The 26042-nt window shown below is 40.7% G+C and overlaps 1 protein-coding gene across 1 annotated transcript in view; it reads left to right on the forward strand.

Moving 5' to 3' along the window:
* Nucleotides 1–26042, forward strand: part of kif6 (kinesin family member 6) — a 452839-nt gene that overhangs the window by 183131 nt on the left and 243666 nt on the right. Inside the window, exons 7-9 of the mRNA XM_067366883.1 lie at nucleotides 18579–18785; nucleotides 20798–20941; nucleotides 21023–21109. Of these exons, the coding sequence (XP_067222984.1) occupies nucleotides 18579–18785; nucleotides 20798–20941; nucleotides 21023–21109 (438 nt within the window). The remainder of the gene's footprint in view (nucleotides 1–18578; nucleotides 18786–20797; nucleotides 20942–21022; nucleotides 21110–26042) is intronic.

The raw sequence follows: 26042 nt of genomic DNA on the forward strand, positions 1-26042 counted from the left end.
AACAATTCATTTTCTGTCTGTAAATATATCAAAACATGTTGTTCCCTTGCCTATTAAAACGTGCAATATTTTAAAACGTCTTTGGTGTTTCCATGGTTTCTACAAAATAAAACCGGAAACCGAGGATAACACGGGTATGAGGCAATTGACAGGCGACTCCTCACAAGTCCCGGAGCCTTGGTTAAAATTGCAATTTTCTCACTATTTATAAGTAGTTAGAAACATTTGGGATATTGTAAATATTGTAAGATAAATTGAAGATACAATGTTATTATATCTTTAAAGACTGGATTTAAACAACCTTTTAAAATTAAAAGATCATATTTATACTTTTAAGATTGTGCTTTGAAATAAATTTAGTACAAAAACATTCACTCTGTAAAGGAATTAGCGGTCTTAACATATGCTGTGACACAGAGGCTCATCTAGTCTGACTCCACCCCTCCATGTGAGGGTCTGAAGCATTCATTTCACGCTGGATCTGAGAGTGTTTCGTTTATGATACAACTTAAACTATTTTCTTGTTATTTCTCATTTATTTATTTATTTATTTATTATCATTGCATAAAAAACTACTTAAGGAAGGAAGGAAGGAAAGATTTCTGCTCAGAAATTCAAGGACCTGTGATCGTGAACCAGACAAATTGCACCCACCTGTATGAACGTTCCCACACCATTTCACACCTAGTGCAATCGTCAAATTGCCTCCACCTGTATAAACATACCCATCTCAACATAAACATAAAAACATATATGACCCTCATAAACACAGTCCGGAAATGGAAGGGCAAAGGACACACCTGTCAAGTCATCAATCAAAGGGGTCTTAAATCAATCCGACACAAGCTCCCCCATATTTCTACAGTCATATTGCTACATATTACTTGCTTCCTTTGAAGTTGCAGTGAAAAAGACTAGGCATTGTTTTTATTCCACTGTATTGACTTCTAAATTCACTGTTAGATTAGATCAATTACACTAGCTTTTCATTTGAAACATAGCATGCTGAGGACATCTGCTGGTTTAAGCCATGTAAATGCAACAACAACAGCAAAAACATGTTGTTCACACTTTGAAACTGCAGCGCATGAGCTTAGAATAAACATATTGTTATCGTTCATTGGTGTGGACGCAAAAACAGTTAATGTTATTGTTATCTTTATATTTATTGTTTTTGTGAATAGGCCTTTAGTGTAAGAGATTGAGGTCTTTAGCTCACCTTTCATGGGAACTATCGATGCTGCGTGGTAACGCATTGGGAACCTTCTGCGTGATGTCGTCACTGAAGCACTCATGTATTTAGCCAATCGCGTAGCGAGACGTCGGAGACGGGTGACGTCACAGACCAGGAAATTATAAATCACACTCGGATACAGAGCACACCCGCTTCTGTGTCTTCAGCAAGCGCTCTATGTTATCTTGTGTGTTTTATTTGGTGTTGTTTGTCCTGCTATTTGCACAAATACGCTATCTCTTCGTCTGAGGACAAGAGCTCTGCGGTACAACACACACACATATATATGTATGTATATATATATATATATATATATATATATATATATATATATATATTGTGAGAAAGACACGAGTTAAAATGGCAGAAGGCAGACAATTTAAGAAATGTGTTCACCCATGTACACATTACATTCCGGATGGGGACACCCACGAAATGTGTGTTGTCTGCCTGGGGGTTGAGCATGCACAGGCAGCTCTCGAGGGGGCTGTCTGTGTCCACTGCGAGAAGCTCACCCTCAGAGTTTTAAGATCACGCCGGGCACTCTTTAACAATAAAGAGGGTGCTCCGGTTGGCATTCCCCGTGGATCGGGTCCTGCTGTTGCTGAGGCGCAGCAGCAGCTTCATTCGTGGGGTTCGCAAATGGAGCTGGCAGAAGGGGTTGAGACGGGCCCAGCCTTATCTCGCCCTTTACCTGCCAGCCCCAGTGCCTCTCTTCAGGCGGCGGAAGCACGCGCAGCGGCTTCTTCCCCCCAGAGAGAGGCACCCGCGCTTCATCTCTATTCCTCCGAGGAGGTTGATGTGATGAGCGTGGGGGAAGAGGAACCGCCATCCTCTTCCCCAGCACATGTGGAGCTCCTGGAGGTAGTGACCAGGGCTGTGGCCAAACTAAAAATCGACTGGCCAACAGAGCGGGCAGATACAAAACCGAAAAGTAAGCTGGATGAGCGCTTTCTGCCCGCTCGGTCACTACCCCAGCGTCATCTTATCGTGTGTTCAGCCCCCAAACCTCAATGTACAGTAACATCGTGAGGCTGAAACAGCAAGGCTATGCGGCTTCGGGTGGAAGAGACGCTTACGGGCTATCTCTCCCCTGAGTCTGCATCGTCGCTGGAAACCCTGACGTTGCCCACCAAGCTTGATGTGGTCTTTAGTGGCTTGGTGGGCAACGTCGGGGTTTACGCGGCAAGCAGGTCAGGCAGCGGCATGCTTACAGACCATGTCACTCCTACAAGCATATCAAGCTGACCTGCTGGGGGAAGTGGAGAATAGCGGGGAGGCCACATATGAGTGCATCCAGGAAATCAGGATGGCAACCGACCTGGCTCTCCGTGCCACCAAAGAGACAGCAAAAAAAATCGGCCGCTCTATGGCAGCATTGGTGACTACGGAAAGGCACTTGTGGCTGAACCTCTCGGACATAAGGGAGAGTGACAAAGCCTCCCTTATGGACGCGCCACTGTCTCCTGCGGGCCTCTTCGAGGACGCTGTAACAACAGTCGTCGAGAGGTTCCAGGAGGCTAAGAAACAGTCTGCGGCGTTCCAGAGGTTCATCCCCTGCAAATCGAGAATCCCTCCCCCCGAGGCTGATGAACGGGAGCAGCCTCGGCCATCGACGAGCTCCTCAGCGCACCACAGAGCGCAACAAAAGATCAGCGTGGCCGCCCGTGCTCCCCCGCAGAGAGCTTGGGGATCGGGTCGGCCCGCTCAGCCGAAGCCTTCTAGGGGCAGAACGGACCTGCACGCTGTTATCCTGGCCCGGAAGGCTTCGAAGCAGTCCTGATGTCTGTGGGTCAGGAACTGATGAGGGCGGCCCCCTCCGAAGGGAGCCAGCGAAAAATACATCTAACAGCCGCCAGCCAGTGTGCGTCAGGGCGCAGCAGTCTCCACCGACCCTCCGAGGTTTTCTGGGAGAATGGAAACTTCTCCTGAATATATCAAAATGGGTGCTGTTCACTATAAAAGAGGGTTACAAGATTCAGTTCGGGTCTAGCCCGCCCAGATTCAACAGGGTTCTTCCCACAGTGGTAACCCCAGAGTAGTCTCTGGTTATGAAACAAGAAGTTATGACACTTTTGCGAAAAGGAGCTATAGAAAGGGTCCCTCCTCCCAGCAATCAGTCAGGGTTTTACAGCTGTTATTTCATTGTTCCTAAGAAGGATGGAGGTCTACGACCTATCATAGATTTACGTGTGCTAAATCGCTCAATACAAAAGCTCAAGTTCAAGATGCTGACACTCAAACAGATCATACCACAGATCAGGTCCGAGGACTGGTTTGTGGCAATAGACCTGAAAGATGCATACTTTCAAGTGTCCATCCATCCTTCTCACAGGAAGTTCCTCAGGTTTGCTTTTGGGGGCGAAGCTTACCAGTACAGGGTTCTTCTGTTTGGCCTATCATTATCACCCCGCACATTCACGAAATGCGTGGACGCAGCTCTGGCTCCGTTGAGGATCCAGGGCATTCACATACTGAATTATATTGACGATTGGTTGATTCTAGCTCAGTCAGAGCAATTAGCAGTTCAGCATCGAGATGCTGTTTTGTCCCATATGAAGAGGCTTGGGCTGAGGCCCAATGCCAAGAAGAGTGTGCTAGTTCCAGCTCAATCCACCAACTATCTGGGTGTAGTGTGGGACTCCACCACGATGCGGGCACATTTGTCTCCCGCTCGGGTGAGTGCCATTCTTATGGCTATGAAAGGGGTGAAGTCAGGCCAGTCACTCACTGTAAAACTGTTCAAGAAACTGCTGGGTCTGATGGCAGCTGCGTCCAACGTAATACCTTTTGGCCTTCTGCACATGAGACCCCTACAGTGGTGGCTCAGGACCAGGGGTTCTCCCCGAGGGGAAATCCCTTCCGCATGATCAGAGTCTCAAAACGTTGCCTTCGTTCTCTGACCATGCGGAAAGACCCCCGGTTCCTGTACCAGGGACCCGTGTTGGGGGCCATCTCATGGGCTGGAGAGCGATCATGAGTGGTCGCTCAGCTCAGGGTCTTTGGGAAGACCATCAGCTCTCATGGCACATAAATCGGCTAGAGATGATGGCAGTGTTCCTGGCTCTAAAACACTTTCTCCCAGACCTGAGAGGTTACCATGTGTTGGTTCGTACGGACAACACTGCAGTGGTTGCATATATAAATCATCAGGGGGGTCTGCGGTCTCGCCGACTATATTACTTGGCCCGCCAGATCCTCCTGTGGTCTCAAGGGAAGCTGCTCTCGCTGAGGGCAGCTTACATCCCGGGACATCAAAATGTGGGAGCAGGCCCGGGGAGTGGAGACTCCACACAGAAGTGGTGGATCTCCTATGGAAAAATTTCGGTAGAGTGGAAGTCGACCTGTTTGCTTTGGGAGAGTCAACCCAGTGTCCGCTTTGGTACTCCCTAACACATCCAACACCTTTGGGTCTGGATGCTATGGTACAGACGTGGCCGAGGCGGCGCCTGTACGCATTTCCCCTGATCGCTCTGCTCCCAGGAGTTCTGGAAAAAGTACGCCGAGAAGGGGCCAGTGTAATACTGGTAGCTCCATTCTGGCCAACCAGGATATGGTTCTCAGACCTAGTGTCACTACTCAACGGCTCCCCCATGGAGCTTCCTCTCAGACAGGACCTCCTGTCTCAAGCGGGCGGCATGATTATACATCCCCACCCAGAATGACTGAAACTATGGGCTTGGCCACTGAGGGGGCCAGACTCGTAGATGCTGGTCTCCCAACCAAGGTTGTGGAGACCATTCTTAATTCCAGAGCTCCCGCCACGAGGAAGTTGTATGCTTACAAATGGAATTTGTTTTCTACCTGGTGTAGACACAATAATACGGACCCTGTCCTTTCTTCTATTAGCTTTGTGCTAAAATTCCTCCAGGAAAAATTCTCGGAGGGCCTATCTCACTCAACCTTAAAGGTTTATGTTGCAGCAATTTCAGCATATCATGCTCCTCTTGAGTGGAATATCTCGGTAGGTCGAGACCCCCTTGTCACGCTTCCTCCGTGGCACACTGAGGTTGAGGCCTCCAGTGCGCACAAGGGTTCCGACCTGGGACTTGGTGGTGGTCTAACAGGGGTTAGCTGAGGCTCCATTTGAACCACTAGAGGAGGTTCCAGAGAGGTTCCTCACTCTCAAAATGATTCTTTTATTGGCTATCACTTCTCTGAAGCGGATACACAGTAAATTTTGCAGTGTTAAATGAACTCTATAAGAGTCAAATTTAACACTTAGCCCAAGTGTATTTGGTCCCACTCAGAATTGGTGATAAATTGACTCTCGTCATAGTGTTAAATTTTTCAGAGTTAAATTAACTCTATTTTGAGTAAAAATTTAACACTGCTCAACACTGTATAGTGTTACTAGAGTTTAACACTAGGGGAAAATTAACTCAGTTTGGTGTTACTAGAGTTTAACACTAGGAGAAATTAACTCTGTTTGGTGTTACTAGAGTTTAACACTAGGAGAAAATTAACTCAGATCAGTGTTAATATTTCACTTATGTAGAGTTTATTTACATTTGTAATAGTGAAAAATGCTCAAATTTTAAAACCCAATCAGTGTTTTCAAAACAGAAAAGAAAACAAGTTCAACGACATCACATTTAAAACATTTATTTAAACGTTGTCAGGCTCAAGAAACACATGTATATGCACAAAAATACGTCACATCTGCATGAAATGACAATACATCACTGTATGCAGTACAGAATCTGTTGAACCACCTAGCTTAGCAACCTTGCTCTAATCTCAGCAATACAAGGACTTCACTTTGCCAGCATCTTTTTTGTGCACTTTCATTCTAACAAAAGTGTACATCTTGTGTAGAATAGTGTTATAAATGGTGCCAAAAACAAAGTGTGCCTTAAAAGGTTAGTTGACCAAAAAATGAAAATTCTCTCCTTAACTCACCCTCATGTCATTCTAAACAATGGCAAAACAAAAATATAAATATGGTATGTAAAAATACTTCAAACAAGATTTCTAAATGTTTAATCATATAAAGATCAAATTAATGTTGGATTTTTAAATTGAATTATTAGTTTCAACAGTAAGTTTTTTTGTTTTTTTTTTCTCCCTCAAATGCATAAATAATAACGTGTTGCCCACCTTTTTTGGCTTCATCATCGAGCCTCATTCATGTACTTGAAAACCTTTCTTCAATAATGAGTGTGTCCTGTGAGTCAGTGGAGTCAAAGGATGAAGACAGGGACTTGTTTGAGTGCATAGCAAAGGCTTGTTAATTAAAAAAAAAAAGAGAACAAAATACTTTAGTTCAGCAATATGTGCTATGCCACGCCAATAACAGTCACTGCTAACAAAGTGAATTTCAAAATGCGTTACTTGTATCAACCGCTGCTCTGCTCAAGTCTACTGATTTTTTATGCCTAATAACAATAATATAAAATAGTTGTTCGTCCTACCGTAATCATTGCAGAAGGTTAAAGTGACGAGAAAAAAAAAAAATTTAAGTAAGACTTTCCGCCTTCTTCGTTGTGCAGTGTTGGGCCATGTTAACGCTATCCCACAGCGCCATCTAACTTACATGGCTTCAATAAAAATACAATGGTGGCATTTGACAAATCGAATTTATAATTAACTTCAACGTTACGTTTACATTATAAAATGTTGAAAACACCAGCCACAGCCCTACGTGCAAGATTTCAACCATCCAAATACATAAATATGTGTCAGCTTACCCCCTATTGTGACGTTAGATAATTAAATGTTTTTTTTTTAAACTATAAACACATTAAACGGATACACCTAACTACAGCTGAAAATCAAATTAAGTAAGATTTCTGACATCATTTAAACTTTATCATTACCGCATTGTGATGAAAAAGCACATTTCTCCAACATAGGCCTAGTGACTTGCAGTGAAGTTATTCGATATTTCCGAGTTTAAACCAAATTTCACCAGATCAAAAAAACTACAACTGCATTATTATCAGCACAATCGTTAACATCAAATATTAAGCTTATGTTTTAATAAGTTAATTAAAAGAACTTACCTTTTAGTGCGAGGCAAAAGAAAATGGACACGAGAGAACTTCCGCTCAGGTCTTCGGAGTTGGCTTAAGGGGCGGAGCTTAACAGAGTTAATTTAACGAGGCAGAATTCAACTCTGATTATTTTCACCAACACTAGGGGTGTCACGGATCCCTTGTTCCCCTGAACTCCCATTTCCCATCATCCTCCTGTTCTCCACACCTGCACGCACTTCCCTCGTCAGCTCCTCATCATCACGGATCACCTGCACCTGGACTCTATTGTCAGCACTCCCCATATATTGCACTCACTCCCTGCACTCCTTGTCCGTTCTCTGTTTATGTTAAGTTTGGTTACTCCTTGCTCGTGTTGATTAAAGTATTGTCTATAATTGTAGAAATCCGTATCTGCCTCATCCTTCCACCAGCTACACGTAACAGAAGAACGGACCAAAACGTTGGATTTCTACAAAAAGGGAAAAAAATGATTATTTCTGCTCCCTGGCTTCTGCTCCTCCAATGCCTCCCACTCCCTTGTCTGCTGGCGATCGCATCATCGGGCTTCTGCAGGTCGGTCGTTCGCTGGAGAGCGAACTCCCTGCCTGCCCCACACTCCTCAACTGGGTCCCGAAAGCGGAGGAGGAGGAAACAGTCCGCTCCAGTGTCTCCAGAGCCCGCTCCAGTGTCTCCAGAACCCGCTCCAGTGTCTCCAGAGCCCGCTCCAGTATCTCCAGAGCCCGCTCCAGTATCTCCAGAGCCCGCTCCAGTATCTCCAGAGCCCGCTCCAGTCCCCACAGAGCCAGCTCCAGTGCCTGTGGGGATTTTAATTGTATTTGAGGGGATGAAATGGCCCTCAACCCCAGTCTCCGCCGAGCCAAGTTCTCCAGTCTCCGCCGAGCCAAGTTCTCCAGTCTCCGCCGAGCCAAGTTCTCCAGTCTCCGCCGAGCCAAGTTCTCCAGTCTCCGCCGAGCCAAGTTCTCCAGTCTCCGCCGAGCCAAGTTCTCCAGTCTCCGCCGAGCAAAGTTCTCCAGTCTCCGCCACCTACGAGCCCTCAGCTCCAGCCGCCGCCCACGAGCCCTCAGCTCCAGCCGCCGCCTACGAGCCCTCAGCTCCAGCCGCCGCCTACGAGCCCTCAGCTCCAGCCGCCGCCTACGAGCCCTCAGCTCCAGCCGCCGCCACCGTGGCCCATCAGTCCACCAGTTCCGCCAGGCTCCATCCTCCCCCCGGTTCCGCATCTGTCATTCGTCGGCCTTCCCTCACATCAGGACTGCACTCCTCGGTGTTCACCTCGTCCCTTCGTCCCTCACGCTCCGTTGGCTTCCTCACTCCCTCCTGCGTCCCTTTGGTCGGCTGTCGCTCTAGCTCCTCTGCGGCCTTCTGGAGCCCCGCCTGCACCTCGGTCGGCCAAGCCTGCGGCATCGCCCTGTCCCGCCGGATCCTCACCGCCACCTGGGCTCGTCGGCAATTCGGCTACGGCACCTGATCCACCACGGCAGCCCGCTGCACCTGACCCTGCATGGCAGCCCGCTGCACCTGACCCGGCATGGCCGCCTTCGGCTCCTGACCCGCCATGGCAGCCCGCTGCACCTGACCCGCCATGGCCGCCTTCGGCCCCTGACCCGCCATGGCTGCCCACGGCCCCTGACCCGCCATGGCTGCCCACGGCTCCTGACCCGCCATGGCTTTTGAACCTGCCCTGGAGACCTCCACTCCAGTCCACTCCTCCCCCTGCTCCGGCTTGAGGACTCCAGGGCGCCCACCCCCCTCCCGGTTGTTACATCTACGGCGCGAGGACGCGCCTACCGGGAGGGGGAGGTACTGTCACGGATCCCTTGTTCCCCTGAACTCCATTTCCCATCATCCTCCTGTTCTCCACACCTGCACGCACTTCCCTCGTCAGCTCCTCATCATCACGGATCACCTGCACCTGGACTCTATTGTCAGCACTCCCCATATATTGCACTCACTCCCTGCACTCCTTGTCCGTTCTCTGTTTATGTTAAGTGTATGTTTGGTTACTCCTTGCTCGTGTTGATTAAAGTATTGTCTATAATTGTAGAAATCCGTATCTGCCTCATCCTTCCACCAGCTACACGTAACAAGGGGGTATTTTTCACTATTTGTTGTGAAATTAACTCCTTAAGAATAAATGCAGATTAACACTGTTTGATTAACACTGCTGATTTTACTGTGTAGGAGACTTACAAGCACTTTCTGTTGCTCCTTCTTTTCTTGAATTTGCCCCAGGAAAGGTGAAGGCATTCCTGTATCCTAGACCAGGTTATGTCCCGAAGGTCCCTACCAATGCCCCAGGCCCCATTGTGCTTCAGTCGTTCTATCCTCCTCCATTTGAATCTGCGGATCAGGAAAAATTGAATCTGTTGTGCCCAGTAAGGGCTTTGGATGCTTATGTCCACAGAGCTGCCCTGTGGCGTAAATCAGATCAATTGTTTGTCTGTTATGGGTCTCCTAAAAAAGGGGGCCCAGCATCAAAACAAAGAATGAGCAAGTGGGTGGTCGAGGCCATCTCACTTGCATACGAAGCGGCCGGACAGCCCTCTCCTTTGAATGTTCGTGCCCATTCGACTAAGGGTATGGCGGCATCAAAAGCTTTGATGTCAGGAGTCTCAGTGAATGATATATAGTAGGTGGACAACCAAAATGGGTATTACCACCGCAGCAGGGCCGTTACGTTAACTGAAATTCAGTCGCGTGTAAAAAACTACCGCCAGGTGGCACAAAGGGACGGATTGGAAAGTGACTGTAATAATAAAATATCGGTTTGTAAACGGAGATGAAAGGATGAAGTAAAACAACAATAACATTATAATATAACCTTTTAACATCCTTAAAAATCATTAGAAAATTTAAAGTGAGAGTTAATTTCAAAACGTGGGATCAAAAATTAAAAGAAATACCTTTACACAAAGTCTTACTGCATGCTATTGTCATTAAACAGTAATTAGGCATATATATATATATATATATATATATATATATATATATATATATATATATATATATATATATATATATATATATATATTAGGAGCACACACACACAGATTATATATGTAATATTTTCATTCTGGTTTGCTCTTAGCTAAAAATAAAATAAATAAAAAATTCTTCAAGTTCCATATGCGAAGCGAAATGAGAACGGTCCAGCATTAAGACTGCATTTAGAGCAATAATTCTTATTAACTGCTATTGTTCTTGATTTTTTTAATTGTCCTTGATTATTATTTTTTGGGCTATTATATATGCTATGTAATGTTTAGTGATTTTGATATCGCAGACTAAAATACCAGCAGGAATAAATATTTAGGCTAATTTACTCATTAAAACCAAAGGTGTTTATCTGTGATTGTACAAGAGCAAGGACACGTTGTGTGCATTTTGTTTTGTGCTTTTACCAGACCGAAACGCTCGATTGTCTGTGTGGAAACTGTGCGTGTGCACGAGCGCCAAGGGAACTGATAACAGCAGCAACGAGCACTGTCCATGATTTCAGAAACAACACATTCTAGCGGATATATCGCCTCTTATTTAACACAGACCTATATCTTATTGAATTGAGATATTTCTTTCTTTTTAGGTACAATTATTCCCTGAGTTTAAGTTCACTTTTGAGACGTTTCAGATTCTCGCAGAGAGACAGCTGAAAGCGCACCCTTGTTTTTTATTTTATTTTATTATTCAAAAGTACAAGGTTTTGTTGTTATTGTGAGCGTTCACAAATAAAAGTAGACCATTCGTAGTCTTGCATCAATCTGTAAGCTATCGCCAAAAATGAAGGAAGGCCTGTTTTTGTTTCAGCTGTCATGAGGAAAAAATCCATCAGAACGCGCCGGCGCTTTGTCGGCCAGAGGGATAAAAATGTAACCAATTTAGTTTCATATTAATATTTAAATATTGGGCTATTGCCTATTATTATTATTTTTTGTTAATTTCACCTATGTTCATTATGAAAAGGGAATAGCATGACGGGAGACAAATGCAGCGGGTTAGACATAAGTTTGACCACTTCATTAAGTTTTGTTTTATAGTAAGTCTTTCTTTAAAGTGAATTTCGTTTTGTAGAAATTGTATCTTAATTTCAATCAATGTTTCATCAAGCAATTGCCTATATTTAATAAATAGGAAGAAAACCAAGAACGTCGGGTGTGGAATGGAAAAGAAACCATGTTTCTGCGGCCTTTGAATAAGGCTAAAGCAATATACGTCTTTCTGTTTTTATTAAATTTATTTATTACTTTATCACATGTCTTTATTACTTAAATAATTGATAAGATGTTTTTGGTCGAGCAATATATTTTAGCTGGTCTAGTTAGACACAAATTTGCGGCTTATTGTGCAAACTTTTTTCCTACCACACGCCAAACTCATAACATTTCTTGCAGATTAAAAAAAAAAAAAAAAACACAACGCTGCGACTTTTACAAAATCCCTCCTCGCTCCAGTCAAAACTTTGCACATACTCTGCTCGGCAGCAGCAGACGCTGGCAAACGCACGGGGGGAGGGTTGATCCCATTCGGAACTTCTGGAGTGGAGCGTGAAACGCAAAACACTGCAAATCTCCATAATACAAACAAATAAAGAAACTTACTGCAAATACTCATAACAGAGTCTAAAAATTGTGTATTTCGTCAGCTTTTTTCATATGATCAGATCAGGATGTTAAAATTAACAAAAAGCACTAAGATTGCAAAAAGGTCTATCACGCGAATAGCTTAGGCTAATATTTTGAGTCTCCCACCCTCTGGATAAATGGCTTTGGTGACAAACATTTTAAACAAAGCGCCCTTCCCCCATCTCAAACTTGTCAAGCACTGTTAGGTTGGGTGAGTGCTTTTTATACACACAAGATAATGTAAAAATTATACATTTATATATAAATGGAACACAATCGGTTTGTTGTTTTTGTTTGTTTTTCTTTAACATTTTTATTTTATTTATTTGTCTTTAAGGAACATTGGATGGCAGTAAAGATTCTGTAGTTATTGTTCTAATAATACAGAGCCATAATGTTACATATCTTGGTCAATTCTTTCGAGCTGCTTTACAGCTTAACCACAGTTTGCAACATCAGCAGTTATTGAAATGAACTGAATCAACACAGATCTGCTGATATAAATAAATAGGTCTAAATAAATAGCAAAAAAACAAGATTGGGTTTGTAGGTTCATCTGAACTATAATTTAATGATTTATGTTATGATGTTATAGAAGTACAATGTACAGATGCCTATATGTTTTGCATAAAGTAAGAATGTTTAATAAACAATCTTAAACTTCCAATGTTAAACATGTTCTCGTCATTTTGCGCTTAACTGCAGTCAAAATACAAATAGGCCTATTCATATGCATTGTGTAGTCCATTGTGGAAAGTCAGATTAGGCACAAACTATCTAGCAGAAACTTTTTATCTTAATAGCCTAGCACTTGTTGAATAACAAAATGTTGATTTTTAGAATAGCAACAGGTTTTTTTGTTCGTAATTGTGTAGCTTATGGCATGACATTTCTTTTTGTAATGTTTATGAGCATGTTAATGTATAAAATATATTGTTAGACCAAAACATCTTATCAATTAATTAAGTAATAAAGACATGTATTTAAGAAATTTAATAAAAACAGAAAGACATATATTGCTTCAAACTTATTCAAAGGCCGTGGAAACATGGTTTCATTTCCATTCCACACCCAACGTTCATGGTTTTCTTCCTAATTAAATATAGACAATTGGTTGATGAAACATTGATTGAAATTAAGATAGAATTTCTACAAAACGAAATTCATTTTAAAGAAAGACTTACAATAAAACAAAACTTAATGAAGTGGTCGAACTCATGTCTGACCCGCTGCATTTGTCTCCCAACATTGCGCATACGTCATGCTATTCCCTTTTCATAATGAACATAGGTGACATCTTTTAAAATATATATATATATTAGGCTATAGCCCAATATTTAAATGTAAATATGAAACTAAATTGGTTACGTTGTTATCCCTCTGGTTGATGAAAGCGCCGGCGTGTTCTGATGGATTTTTTCCTCATGACAGAAACAACTTAAAACAGGCCTTCCGTCATTTTTGGCGATAGCCTACAGATTGATGCAGGACTACAAATGGTCTACTTTTATTTGTGTATGCTCACAATAACAACAAAACCTTGTACTTTTGAAAAATAAAAAAAAATAAAAAACAGGGTGCGCTTTCAGCTATTTCTGCAAGAATCTGAAATGTCTCAAAAATGAACTTAAACTCAGTGAATAATTATACCTAAAAAGAAAGAAATATCTCAATTCGATAATAAATTCGTAGGTCTGTGTTAAATAAGAGGTGATCTATCCGCTGGAATGTGTTGTTTCTGAATTTGATATTTGATATTTTAAGGAATAGAATCCTGCATTTAAATGCAGCTGCAGCTGCAGGAGTTGCAGTTTTTTTTTTTTTTTATGACGTTTTATTAATCCGTCCATTCTTTTTAGTTTCAATGATTTAGCTAAATCGTGCCTTAATAATGGGAGCAAAATTATTCAGTGACTCACGTTTTACTAAAATAAAGGGATATAATTCATGAAACACGCAACCAATCAGTGTCCAAACAGATAGGCTATATTTTTCCTAAGTAGTTATCTGTCAAATAAAGGACAGGTAACGAATAACAAAGTAGCCTATGTGCGTGTCAAAAATCCATACTGTTTTATTAAAGGAGTTTAAAATATAAATAAAAAATGTATTTGTGATAAATATAGGCTTAATATGTGAGAAAATTTACATTTTGCATAAAGAGAAATGTGCTTTGATGCATTTGTTGGATAATATGTGGTTAAAGCGCCACTCAGCGGTCAAAAGCTGCAAATGCACTTTGCGACGCGGCGGTAGAAACACCGTTTTGGATGGCCACCTACTGTATGTGATGCAGCTGGATGGTCATGCCAGCACACATTTATTAAATATTATAACCTTGATATCGGCTCCACTCCGGGGTCTTCTGTCCTGTCAAGATAACTTTGACAAGTGTTTTGAGCTACGGCTCAGTTGGGATTGTGTTCCCAATGCGTTACCACGCAGCGTCGATAGTTCCCACGAAAGGGAACGTCTCAGGTTACAGATGTAACCCTGGTTCCCTGAGTAGGGAACGAGACGCTGCGTCTCTTGCCGTACCCCTGCACACTTGCGAGTGCTTGCTTCAGACTTACTTAGAAGCTGGCGTGCTCTGCATCTGAGTGTGCTTTATAATTTCCTGGTCCGTGACGTCACCCGTCTCTGACGTCTCGCTGCGCGATTGGCTAGATACATGAGTGCTTCAGTGACGACATCACGCAGAAGGTTCCCAATGCGTTACCACGCAGCGTCTCGTTCCCTACTCAGGGAACCAGGGTTACATCTGTAACCTGAGACGTTTTTTTATATTAGGATATCCTGATGAGTTTCACTCTCTCTCCATCACAGTGTGTTATTTTTTTAGCTGTTTAGTATTGTAGTGATTTTGGACTAGCCTCACTTAAGGGTACCTCAGATTTAGTGGTTTATGGTCTTAAATATTAAAAATAATATTTTGTATTAATATTATTATTGAGCCAGATGATTCCTTACAATATTTTCGGGGCACCAGTCAAGTTTCACCTTGATAATAAAGAACAATCATGGAAGATTGTTGACTGAATTACAATTATGTGAATTGGAGGAAGTTCATCATCTGAGCAATCAGAAGGATTTGTGAGATATCGTTAACTTGTAGAGCCTCTTACTGTATTATCAACACAAGGAAGACACAAGTGTAATAAATCAATTTTATTAACAAAAGGATAGACAAGAGTAACTAACAACTACTGAATGGATAAAGTGCAAAAAGACTGATAAATGCAAGTGGATGAGTTGGATGTTACTATGGCAGTTACAAGTTAATCTTATGGAAAGATAAACTGTAGTTTCTCTAGAAGAAATAAGGTAAACCTTATTCTGAATTAAACAAATAAACCAAGAGATTATTTGTTATCAACTGATATCAGCTATGCAAGATCAAATGCAAATTAGATAATCATATACTGACAATATAAACTAATGCTAAGGAGATAATGCCTCTGGAAAGAGGTTTGGTAAGTGATATTTACGTCTGCCTGGTCGTGCTGAATCTGAAGGTGACGTCTTCCACTTGTTGAGCTGAGCAACGTTTTAGTGGGAAGAAAGGAGTTGGAATCCGTTTCACAGCCTTGAACACGAAGTACTTGTGAAGGTTGAACTCCTGGAGCACGGAGAAGGTCTTTTCCTGGAACATGCAAAAGAAGAAGCCTTGAAGGTTCTGATATCTGTGCAGATGATCCTTATTATCTGGAACACGCAGACGGAAGGATCTTTAGATTCTGAAGTAGAGTGCAGATTTGGAACACGCAGTTCTTGATAATAGAAATGGGGAAGATTTGCTCCATTTTGTCCACTGTGTGTCTATTTGTTTCCTTTGTGACTTTAAGTGACATAGCAAAACTTGTCTGGTGAGTGGAGTTCAGTTAACACCTCAAGTCTAAGGAGTGAGGGACTGGGGTGAACAATGGGGGAGAATGGTGATAGAATTAGCCTGCTCAACGACATGCTAATGTCATCTTTCTTCCTTTTCACAAATGGTCAGGGTGATTGTCTTGATAGGCTTATCTGCTAGCCTATCTATTCCCTTGTTTGCTTCTCTTGGAGGTGTGAGTTTTGGAGTCCTGTGCTTTTCATCATGGCAGATGAGGTGATGAGGGGAATCTTCCCTAATGTCTACCTGCTGATCACTACATGTTTTCTATTTTTGTGAAACTCTTACAAAAATTTTTTTTGAGATAATCATTTAATGCTGTAAGTCATCTTGAGTTTTCTCATGTTTGTATATGATTATACCTGTCATCAACAACATCTGAGGATAAGGAGAAATACAGGAGAGATACAGAGATATTTATTCAATGTTTTATTAGACCATTTTATTAGGGCTGCATGATTTATCGTGATTAAACCACACGCGATTTGGCAAAGGCTGCAATTATTTTATGCGCAACTTGTCAGAGCTGTACGGCTCTGTGATCAGTAGTAAATGCTTCTACATCTGAAAGCCAGAGGGTGCTCTTGCACAGTAACTCCAAATATGCCCTGCTGCAGAAGAAGATAACACTCATCTTATTGCTGTAGCTGAATAAACAGAAGATTGAAATTCTTTGATTGATTAAAGGCAGGGTAGGTAAAAAATGTATAAAAAAACTTTTTTTTTCAAAATTTGTTTAAACTTTATATATATATATATATATATATATATATATATATAGATATATATATAGATATATATATCAATACATAATTAAAATGTAAGTACTCTGAAAAAGAAAGTATAAAAATCGAGTGTCTGTAGACCTCTCACAACTATTTTAAAGACAGCTCATTATTTCCATTCAGTCCACCCCCTCCCTTCTGGGCTCCTTCCAAAGCCACGCCCCCAAAACGCATAAACGCGCGACTCCGACCACTGAGCTGGAAGACGCATTATTTACCTGAGACGAGCGGAGAGGAAGGAGCACAGTGCATGTAGTGACATCTTGTCAGAATCACATGTAATAAAAATAACTTTATAATTATGAAGATAAACAAACAAGATGTATTTTAGTACTCACTATCAAGCTAGCATATTGATATTGGTAAAGTTTAAAATATACATTTTTTGATTCGCTAATGAGCTAGTTATCTATAAGGTAAAGCTAAAAACAGGTTGCATGATACACGTTTTTCCATTACCATCATTTACACTGTGATGAAGATGAATTTCGTGTAAGATTCATAACATATACGTTGTTCTACAGATAAACAGAGTAACATACACTCAAATATCAACTCACAACTGCATTGCAGACACAAAATAATAACACACACATACAACAAAGTGTGTACGACACACACAGATACAAGATAAAGACATCAGTAAACATAGGTAGAGAATATAAAAAAAAAACAAAGGCGAATAAAACGTGCAGGTAAACTTACAGGTGAACATGGTAAAAGAGTTAGACAGAGGGTAAATATAGTTCTAAGAAAAGTTCCTAGATGCGGAGTAACGTTAGGCCTACTATCTGTTAAACATGTATTTAGTTATCTAAAGCAAAATTATGCACAATTCAACACTATAGCTATCATCTTGAGCTAGGCCTATAGATTATTTATAGTCTCTACAACGGCTCGCTGAGTAATGTTATGTTAGCTATATTACGCAGCTACGTGTGCTAATGACACATGCTTCATGAAAAAATAAACAAAAAAATATGTATGATCAAAATACAAAAAGAAAGATTTACCTGTCCAGCAGAAATAAAGCCATCAAGGAGTCACTTTTCAGCCCCTTGAGTTCCCTCAGTTCTCGCCATCGCAGGAAAGCCACGCCGATATTAACCTTTACTGTCTATGATATTAACTCGCGTTTTATTTCTTTGTTTATCCAAAGACTTTTTGTTCATTGCCTTTTCTTGTACTGTTACTGTATTCCTTTTTTTGCCTGGTTTGCCTTCACTAACTGCAGGTTGGTACTGTGAATTTTGCTTGCTGTTTCTCTGCCCTTGTTTTGGTGTTCCTAGGATCGCGTGCCTCTTGAATTCCCCAAATCAAACGTGCGCGCGCAAGTGGGCAGGTCATGTGTGGCAAAATGGTGGTTGCCATGGTTGCGAAAGAGTGACAGTCGCCTAAGCCAATCCTGTGTTTCGTCCCGAATGGAAATAATGAGCTGTGTTTAATACAGATTAAACGGTCTAGAGTCACTCGATTTTTATACTCTTTTTATCAGAGTACTTACATTTTAATTATGCATTGATATATATAGAAAGTTTAAACAAATTTGGAACAAAATTTCTTACCTACCCTGCCTTTAAACATGACTAATAAACACACGGCTGCCTTATTCTGTGTAAGAAGCCACATCATCTCACAGAAAGACACTCAACTGTTGTTATGAAGTGAGTTTGGAGTAAAAACATGTTATTAAATGCTGTCTTTTGTTAAACAAGATGTTAATAAATGCTTCTCATGTCTGGAAAGATTCTTGACACGTGTTGCTTCTTCAAATGTCCATTATAACTGACTCAAACTCGCAGTGCTTTCAGATGGATTAGCGTTTGGAGCCGAACTCCATTGACAAGCTGCGCATAAAATTTTTTTTTTAAAAATGCAGCCTTTGCGATTTCATAATCACACCAAGAAACGCATTTAAGCGATAAGCGATTAAGTTCAATGTTATTTTTCTATCGTGCAATAAATCATGCAGCCCTACATTTTATTGTTATTTGCTGTAATGGTAGTTCATTTTACTCATTCCTGGTCTCTATCTACATATTCATCTTTTTGTAGACTCCCATGAACGAGGCTTCTACACGGTCTCACTGCATCTTTACCATTCACCTGTGCAGCAAAGAGCCGGGCTCAGCCATGGTACGCTGCTCCAAGCTCCACCTGGTGGACCTGGCTGGGTCTGAAAGAGTGGGAAAGACTGGCGTGGGAGGTCAAATCCTAACAGAAGCTAAATATATTAACCTCTCTCTGCACTACTTGGAGCAGGTAGTAGGACTTTCTTTGTTACAGATGTTTTTTAAGGTGCATTATGGAATTTTGGTCTCTCTGACACAACCTCTAGTTGAAGCATAGAATCACAAGTTACTTGGATAATTGTTTTATGTTTCATGTTGAAACAAGCAGCTCTTGTGATTGCCATATTTGATTCTGAACACATCTGTCATATGTCCGTCTCATGTTGCATTTATTTGATACAGTATAACAGCTTTATTGTGAAATTTGATTGCAATTTAACTGTATTTGAATATATGTTACAATGTAATTTATTCCTGGGTTCGCAAATCGATCACTTCTGATCAATTTAATGCATTAATGTGTTAATGTATTAATGTAATTAATGCATTATGTACAATTTACAGTGTATAATGTATTAATAATTAATGTATTCATTTCTTTCACCCCCCCCCCCCCCCCCAAAAAAAAAATAATAATAAAAAAAAAAAAAAATAGTAATGTTACAAAAGCTTTCTATTTCAGAGAAATGCTGTTCTTTTGAACTTTCTATTCATCAAAAAATCCAGAAAAAAAATATACACAATTGATAATTAGGGATCCACCGATACCACGAGAACGAGTACCGATTTTTTGTTTCTGGTTTTCACCGATACCAATTCTGATACCTGTACTTTTTTGCAATGTTTTTAGTCAAACACTACACAGTTAGACTAATGATTTTAGGCATGCTTGCTTATAATTATTAACAACAGTAACTAAAAAGATATTATGAAAAATAATTTTTATCTTCTTGTCACAAAGATGTCAAAGCTCAAATATATTTCCAGTCCACTACCAAACCAAAGTAACATCGTTAATGAACAAAAAAGAGTCCCATTTTGTCCTCAAATTTCTTCAAATTACAGGGAGAGAGATGTGTTGAGAAATGTTGCCAGGCAATCTCGCCAAGCAATGATGCTTGGGCACTTTCCCATTGAGAATGGGCAACAAATTTCTACCTGGACACTTTAGATTGATATTTGTTTCCCATTCTCAATGGGAAAGTGCCCAACCATCATCGCTCGGTGAGATTGCCTGGCAACGTTGCTCAAAATTTCTCATTGTATCATCACCTTATGTGTCTATTGTTCAAGCATGTTTTTGCATGTCTTGAAAAAGAGAAACAGCCATATCTGGTGCATTTCTGTCAATGCCATTTTTGAGGGTGTTATGCTGCCACCTGCTGGTCACTCTATGCACTGAAAGTTTCTGCCAATTACATCACCAGAAGTATCGGTTTTAAATATTGGAGGAATTTTACGAGTACAAGTATATGAGATCAGAAACGGCACAGATACCAGTATCGGTATCGGTGTATCTCTATTGATAATAATAAATGTTTCTTGAGCAGCAAACCAGCATATTAGAATGATTTCTGAAGGATCATGTGACACTGAGGACTCGGGTGATGATGCTGAAAATTCAGCTTTGCCAACACAGGAGTAAATTATATTTTAAAATATATTCAAATAGAAAACAGTTATTTAAAAATTATTATTTTTTTACAATATTACTATTTTTTTTTTTACTGTATATTGGTTAAAAATGCAGTACTGATGAGCATAAGAGCCTTTAAAAAACAAACAAACAAAAACACATTAAGAATCTTATTGATCCCAAACTTTTGAACAGTAGTGAGTCATCTGACTCTGAGCAAGTAAGTAGTATATCTGCTGCCAAAGTAGCCAGACCATTTTTCTGTTCACAGACATAACGTAAACACACAAGGACAAACAACATAAAAATTAAATTCATCAAGGTCGACCCAACCACTCAAAATATAAATCATTAGTCTAAGATTTTTTATGTACTCACTCAATTAAATTTAGTTTGAATCTTCCATAGTGTACTCTTATCCAAAACGTATTATTTGAAAAATCTTAAAATTTAAATAATTGTGGATATACTGTTTATACTGATGTAACCCTTCTGGGTTTGTAAAGGTCTTTGAATCATATTATTGAAACCACAATTTGGTGGGCCTCAATTGCTTTCTGGTTTAGGTCATCATAGCCCTGTCAGAGAAGAATAGGTCCCACATCCCCTATCGCAACTCCATGATGACCTCTGTGCTTAGAGACAGTTTGGGTGGTAACTGCATGACCACCATGATCGCTACTGTGTCTGTGGAGAGGAAGAACATTGCTGTACGTCTCTTAACTTCAATTTAAACATTGTTTTGTGCATGAAAGGCAATATATTTTCTGAAATCTCTTTTTCTCTCTCAGGAGTCTATGTCCACCTGTCGTTTTGCTCAGAGAGTGGCTTTGATTAAGAATGATCCTTTGCTTAATGAAGAACTGGATCCTGCTCTGGTGGGTCTGACATTATTTTATTTCTTTAATGATCATGTAATTTTACAGATGTTAACAAATTTACCCCTGCCCATTATACAAGAAAGTTTTCTAACGTGCAGTCACATTTACCATTGTTCTCTGAAATTTTGCGGGTAAATTCCAGTCTTTTCAAAAGAAATCCACATGATCCACATGGAAATGTTGCAATGTTTTTCATGGATTTGCTGCACTGACCAACAGAAATCTGCTTGGTTTAGCATAAAATTGATAGTAAATGCAGTTTAATTACCTGGTTTTACATTCTAGTTCCGTTTTTGTCTATTTTGGTTTAATTTTCATTCTGTATATCTGAAGTCTGTTTGCTAGTTAGTGTCCATGGTTATTTATTAGTACCACAATTGTTTTTAGTTCTGTTAATTACTCTAAATATATTTAAGCCCTTTGTTTTCCCTGTTCATCGTTCTGTGTCATCTTTGCATGTGTGACCCCACCTGTGAAATCCCAGCTTTTTTTTGTGTGATAAAAATCATCCTACATAACTTAAAGAATAGTCTGTGTATAACGTAACCTTGAGATCTTTAAAGGTGCTCTATGTAAGTTTTTGACTGTACTAAAGCATAAAAATACCATGATATATTTGCATATATTTATTAATCATGCCGAGTTCACATACTCATTTCTCTAAAAACCATTGCTACAGCCAGTTTTTACTTTGAAATTTGTGTTCCATGTCAGAATTTCTGTTTTTGTTTTGGTCTGTGCAAGACCACACGTTGACAATTTACCCAATAGTATTTCGCAACCCCGGGTTGCCAGTTGGCGGAAAAGACATGCAGTGAATTGCAGCCATGGAAGCCAGCAAACAAACTGGGTCAGAGATCGCAGATTCTACCGACCTAAAAAGCCTCAGCATCCATCTAAAAATCTCTATGAACAGGAGCATATTAAAAAGCGATATCAACTCATAAGAAAATAAATCAACTAATTATCTTACAGTGTGTAAGTTTCCTTGTCTTCCAATGTCAATTGACCTCGCTCCGGTTGTGTGTCTTCAAACTGGCAACCCGCGAGAGCGTCAAGTCTGAGGAGGAGGGGGCAGGGCAAACAATATTTTAAATTTGGACTGCAGTACCCATTTCAACCATTCTTACATAGAGCACCTTTAATACTGATGAACACCAGGTCAAAGATTTGCTCAATTTCGGGCTCAGAAAATCATGTTTTTGAGAAATTCCACTGTAAAAATAAGCTTATATTTAAAACTGCATCACATTTGAACCATAATTATCCTGACTATGTGCCATATACCATATTGAAACTTAAAAGTTTTGTAAAACAAGTCTATAAATTAATAAATATATAAAGCATCAATAGAAAATTTCATTATCTCTTTCTGGGCTATTGTGTAACATTTGGAGTAAATCCGGAGCTACAAAAAAATAAATAAATAAAAAATAAAGCAGCCCTACCAAGTGAACAGGTCAGTCTCAAACTTTGTATACACAGTTAGTCATAACTGAATGTTCTCTTCCCTCACGATTTGATTACAATTCATAGGGTAACGATTTGATTATAAAATGATTCTTGATACATTACAATTGTAATGAATCATCACACTGGCTGGGATCCATTTGCATGCTTTTATTAAATACACTCGTAGTCGTACAGGCACGGTCAAACAGGAGCAACAGGTATAAAAGGAATAGGCAGAGACGTGGTCAAATAACAGGCAGTAAGTCAGGGCTGGCAGAGAACACACACAGTACCGGGATAACAGGCAGAGATCAGGGGCTGGCAGCCAAGGGTCGATAACGGGTAGCAACAGGATCAATAATAGGCAGTCAGACAGGTAGATAACGCTCAGTAATGTTCACCATGGCAAAACAAGATTTCGCGATTAACTGGAGTGTAAGGCAGTCTTTTATAGTCTTGGTAATGAGCATCAGCTGTAGGGTAATTAGTCCAAGGCACAGGCTTATGGGAAATGTAGTGTGATAGGGAAGTGGAGCGTCAGTATTCGGGATGGCCAGAGGAGGGAACTACTGACAGAGCAATAGGTCCTCATAGGTCAGCCTGTTTCCTTCTTCTTTCTTAGTGACAAAAATAGTCACCCATCTTTTTCTACCAATTGACCTTCCCATGGGGACACACTCCAGAGGAGAATGAGACCAAACATCTCCCCCCTTTGTTTGTCTAGAGAGGAGTCAAAGATCCCATCTCCCTACCTAAAACCTTCTTTTAGGGGGATACTTCTTCACATTTCAATTGATTCACAAGCTTTGGTTATATCAGTAGATTAATGCACTTCAGTGATTACACCATACAGTAATAGAATAATGGCAGTAGTAGAATGCACATATATAAATATGTATATATAGTCCCACGATGCCAGAGGAACTCTCAGGCGCTTCCGGTGGCCTGGAGCGCTATCTGGGCTGCTCCACCGTTGCCAGAGGTACCTGGACCTGCCTAGGGTACTATCTGGAGTTGGGACTGACAGCGGGTTTTTAAACCACCAGTAGAGTCAGCCCTTGCTGCTAAGCACTGAGGTGCTCGCCGATCCTTTCTTCTCTTGAGTTCCTTTGGACTTTTCAGTAGGTTAACAAGTGCATATTATAACTTCAAAGTAGTGATGAGTAAATGAATGAATATAGCAATAAAAGAAATTTAAGAAAACATTATTGTCATTTCCCTTTAAATCTGGTTGCATTACCTCGTAACACGGATAATGACCTGCTTCAGACCCTTAGTCGTCCCCTCTCATTCTTTAAAGTGATATTTAATAATGTGCAGGTATTTTATAATATTGGAAAAAACAAAAATGAAAATAAAAATTGGAAGGGGGTTTATGCCAAAATAACAAACAAAACACCCACTTGCTAACTGCCTACTCTACCCATTGTCTGATATGCTAACTTGAGTTTTTGCCCCAAAAGAAAATACATGTTCTTGACTACCTCCCTCTCTATCAAAAACAGCATTAAATTCAGGGTCAAAAATAAAAAAGTGGCACCCCTTCCATTACACCCCAGTTAGGGATCATTTCATGGGAATTCGTCCAGCTCATCCAGACCTGGACCTATTGGATACACTCCAGTTGTCGTGGTGCATCCAATGTCAACCCCAGATTGTTTTACAGACACATTCACCATCTGCTTGGCTGCTGCACCTGCCATCATTGATCTGAGAAAAGGTAACACACAACAGAACAACAACACAAAAATTCCAACAGCAACTGCTACTATTACTCCCACCTTTACCAGCCATTCTTTCCATGAGCCAAAAAGAGAGTCAAACCATTCTCCAATTTTTCTGTCTCTTCCAGCATTTTCAGTGACTTCTGTTCTCAAACTCTTTAGCTTCTTCATGGCTCTGGTAAAGGATCCATCAGGTGCTGTGTTGTTTGGGATAAAGGTACAACAGTCAATTCCAAACATCACGCAAACCCCGCCTTTTTCCGCGAGTAACCAATTCAACGCTTGTCTGTTCTGCCAGGTCATTTTACTAGTGTATTTCAACTGTTCTCCCAGAGCCATCAGAGCATCATCTGTGTAATTAATAAATCTTTGCTGATTGTAATAAATGTAGTTAATCCATTCAGCATTCTTATTTGGAGTTATCCAAACAAATATAGACTCAAATCCTGACTTCACTTCATCTCTTGCCTTGAATTCATGTGGTATGCCTCTAGGTTGACCTATAGCATCTATTACCACATTAGGATCTGGTTTGTATGCTCTTTTGGCTCTATGTCCGGGAGCTACATGCTGGCTTGGTGTTTCATCATCTGGGTCCCAATCAATCATTGTTACTTCTTGAGCTAGTCTTACTCTAGCACATATCCCTTTCCACCCTTTTGGTAAGGTGGCTCTTAGTCGTTTGCCTCCACATATCCAAAAATGATCAGCAATTGCTTCATCTATTGCTTCAAATTGATCTATTATTGGAAAGGCCAGTGTGGCATTTTCACATGCTTCCATAGTTGTGATAACTGTCATGTTAATATTTACAGTAGCTGTAGCGTATATTACGCTATATGTTTTATGTACACCTGATTTATAATACATGTCTTTATCCAAATGCCAAATTATTCCACACTGTCCTTGAAAGGTTCCATAATCTACATCCCCTTTTGACTTGTTGAAGCATTCATATATCAAAGTTCGATCAAAAACATAATTCTTGGGAGTTTCTCTTAGTCTTAGATCAATTCTTACATCTAATTTTTTACATTCATCTCCCCAATATTCTTGCTCATAGTACCTGTGATAGTATTTACTTCCCAGTAATGCCAGACAATCTGCAGGGCAATAAGGAGCAACTCGCCCTGATATATTTACACAATGATTCGAATAAAATCTGGCACAATGAGCAAAGCTATATTCATCAGGCACCACTGTTAACTTTTTCAAGGGTGATGGCGAGCACAACAAGCAAGTCTGTCTCTTTGATTGTTTGGCAGTATATTCTGCCCACTTATACCATTCATTATGATAAGCAATATCCAACAATTTTTCTTTGTGCATTTCTAAAGCCATATCATACCCTAATCCTTCATAGTCAGTGTCATTCAGGTCAGCAGCTCGTTTCCTTATAGATCTATTTACAACAGTACCTTGGGTTGAGTTAATCATCTTGAGTTGGATCACTTCCAATGATGTCCTCAAGGTCTTGAAGATTGAGGGTGGGAAAGTCTCCTGGGAGGATAAGACCTGGGAGGTCACTGGCTGGGGATCCACTATCTGCAGTGGGTAGGTCAATACTTTGGAGTTCGGTGAGGAATCCTTTTGGCTGAGGTTGTTCACTGGTGGAGGGTCCTGCCTTAGAAGATTGGTCACCTGACGGCTCTGGGTCAGTGGTAGCTGATTCAGCAGGTACATCAGCAGTAGGATCAATGTCAAGACCCTCCTCCCCAGTTTCACCTGCTTGTGGGGCATCATCTTGTCCCCGC

Source organism: Chanodichthys erythropterus, chromosome 18 (genome assembly GCF_024489055.1).
Source record: "Chanodichthys erythropterus isolate Z2021 chromosome 18, ASM2448905v1, whole genome shotgun sequence".
Classification (NCBI taxonomy): domain Eukaryota; kingdom Metazoa; phylum Chordata; class Actinopteri; order Cypriniformes; family Xenocyprididae; genus Chanodichthys; species Chanodichthys erythropterus.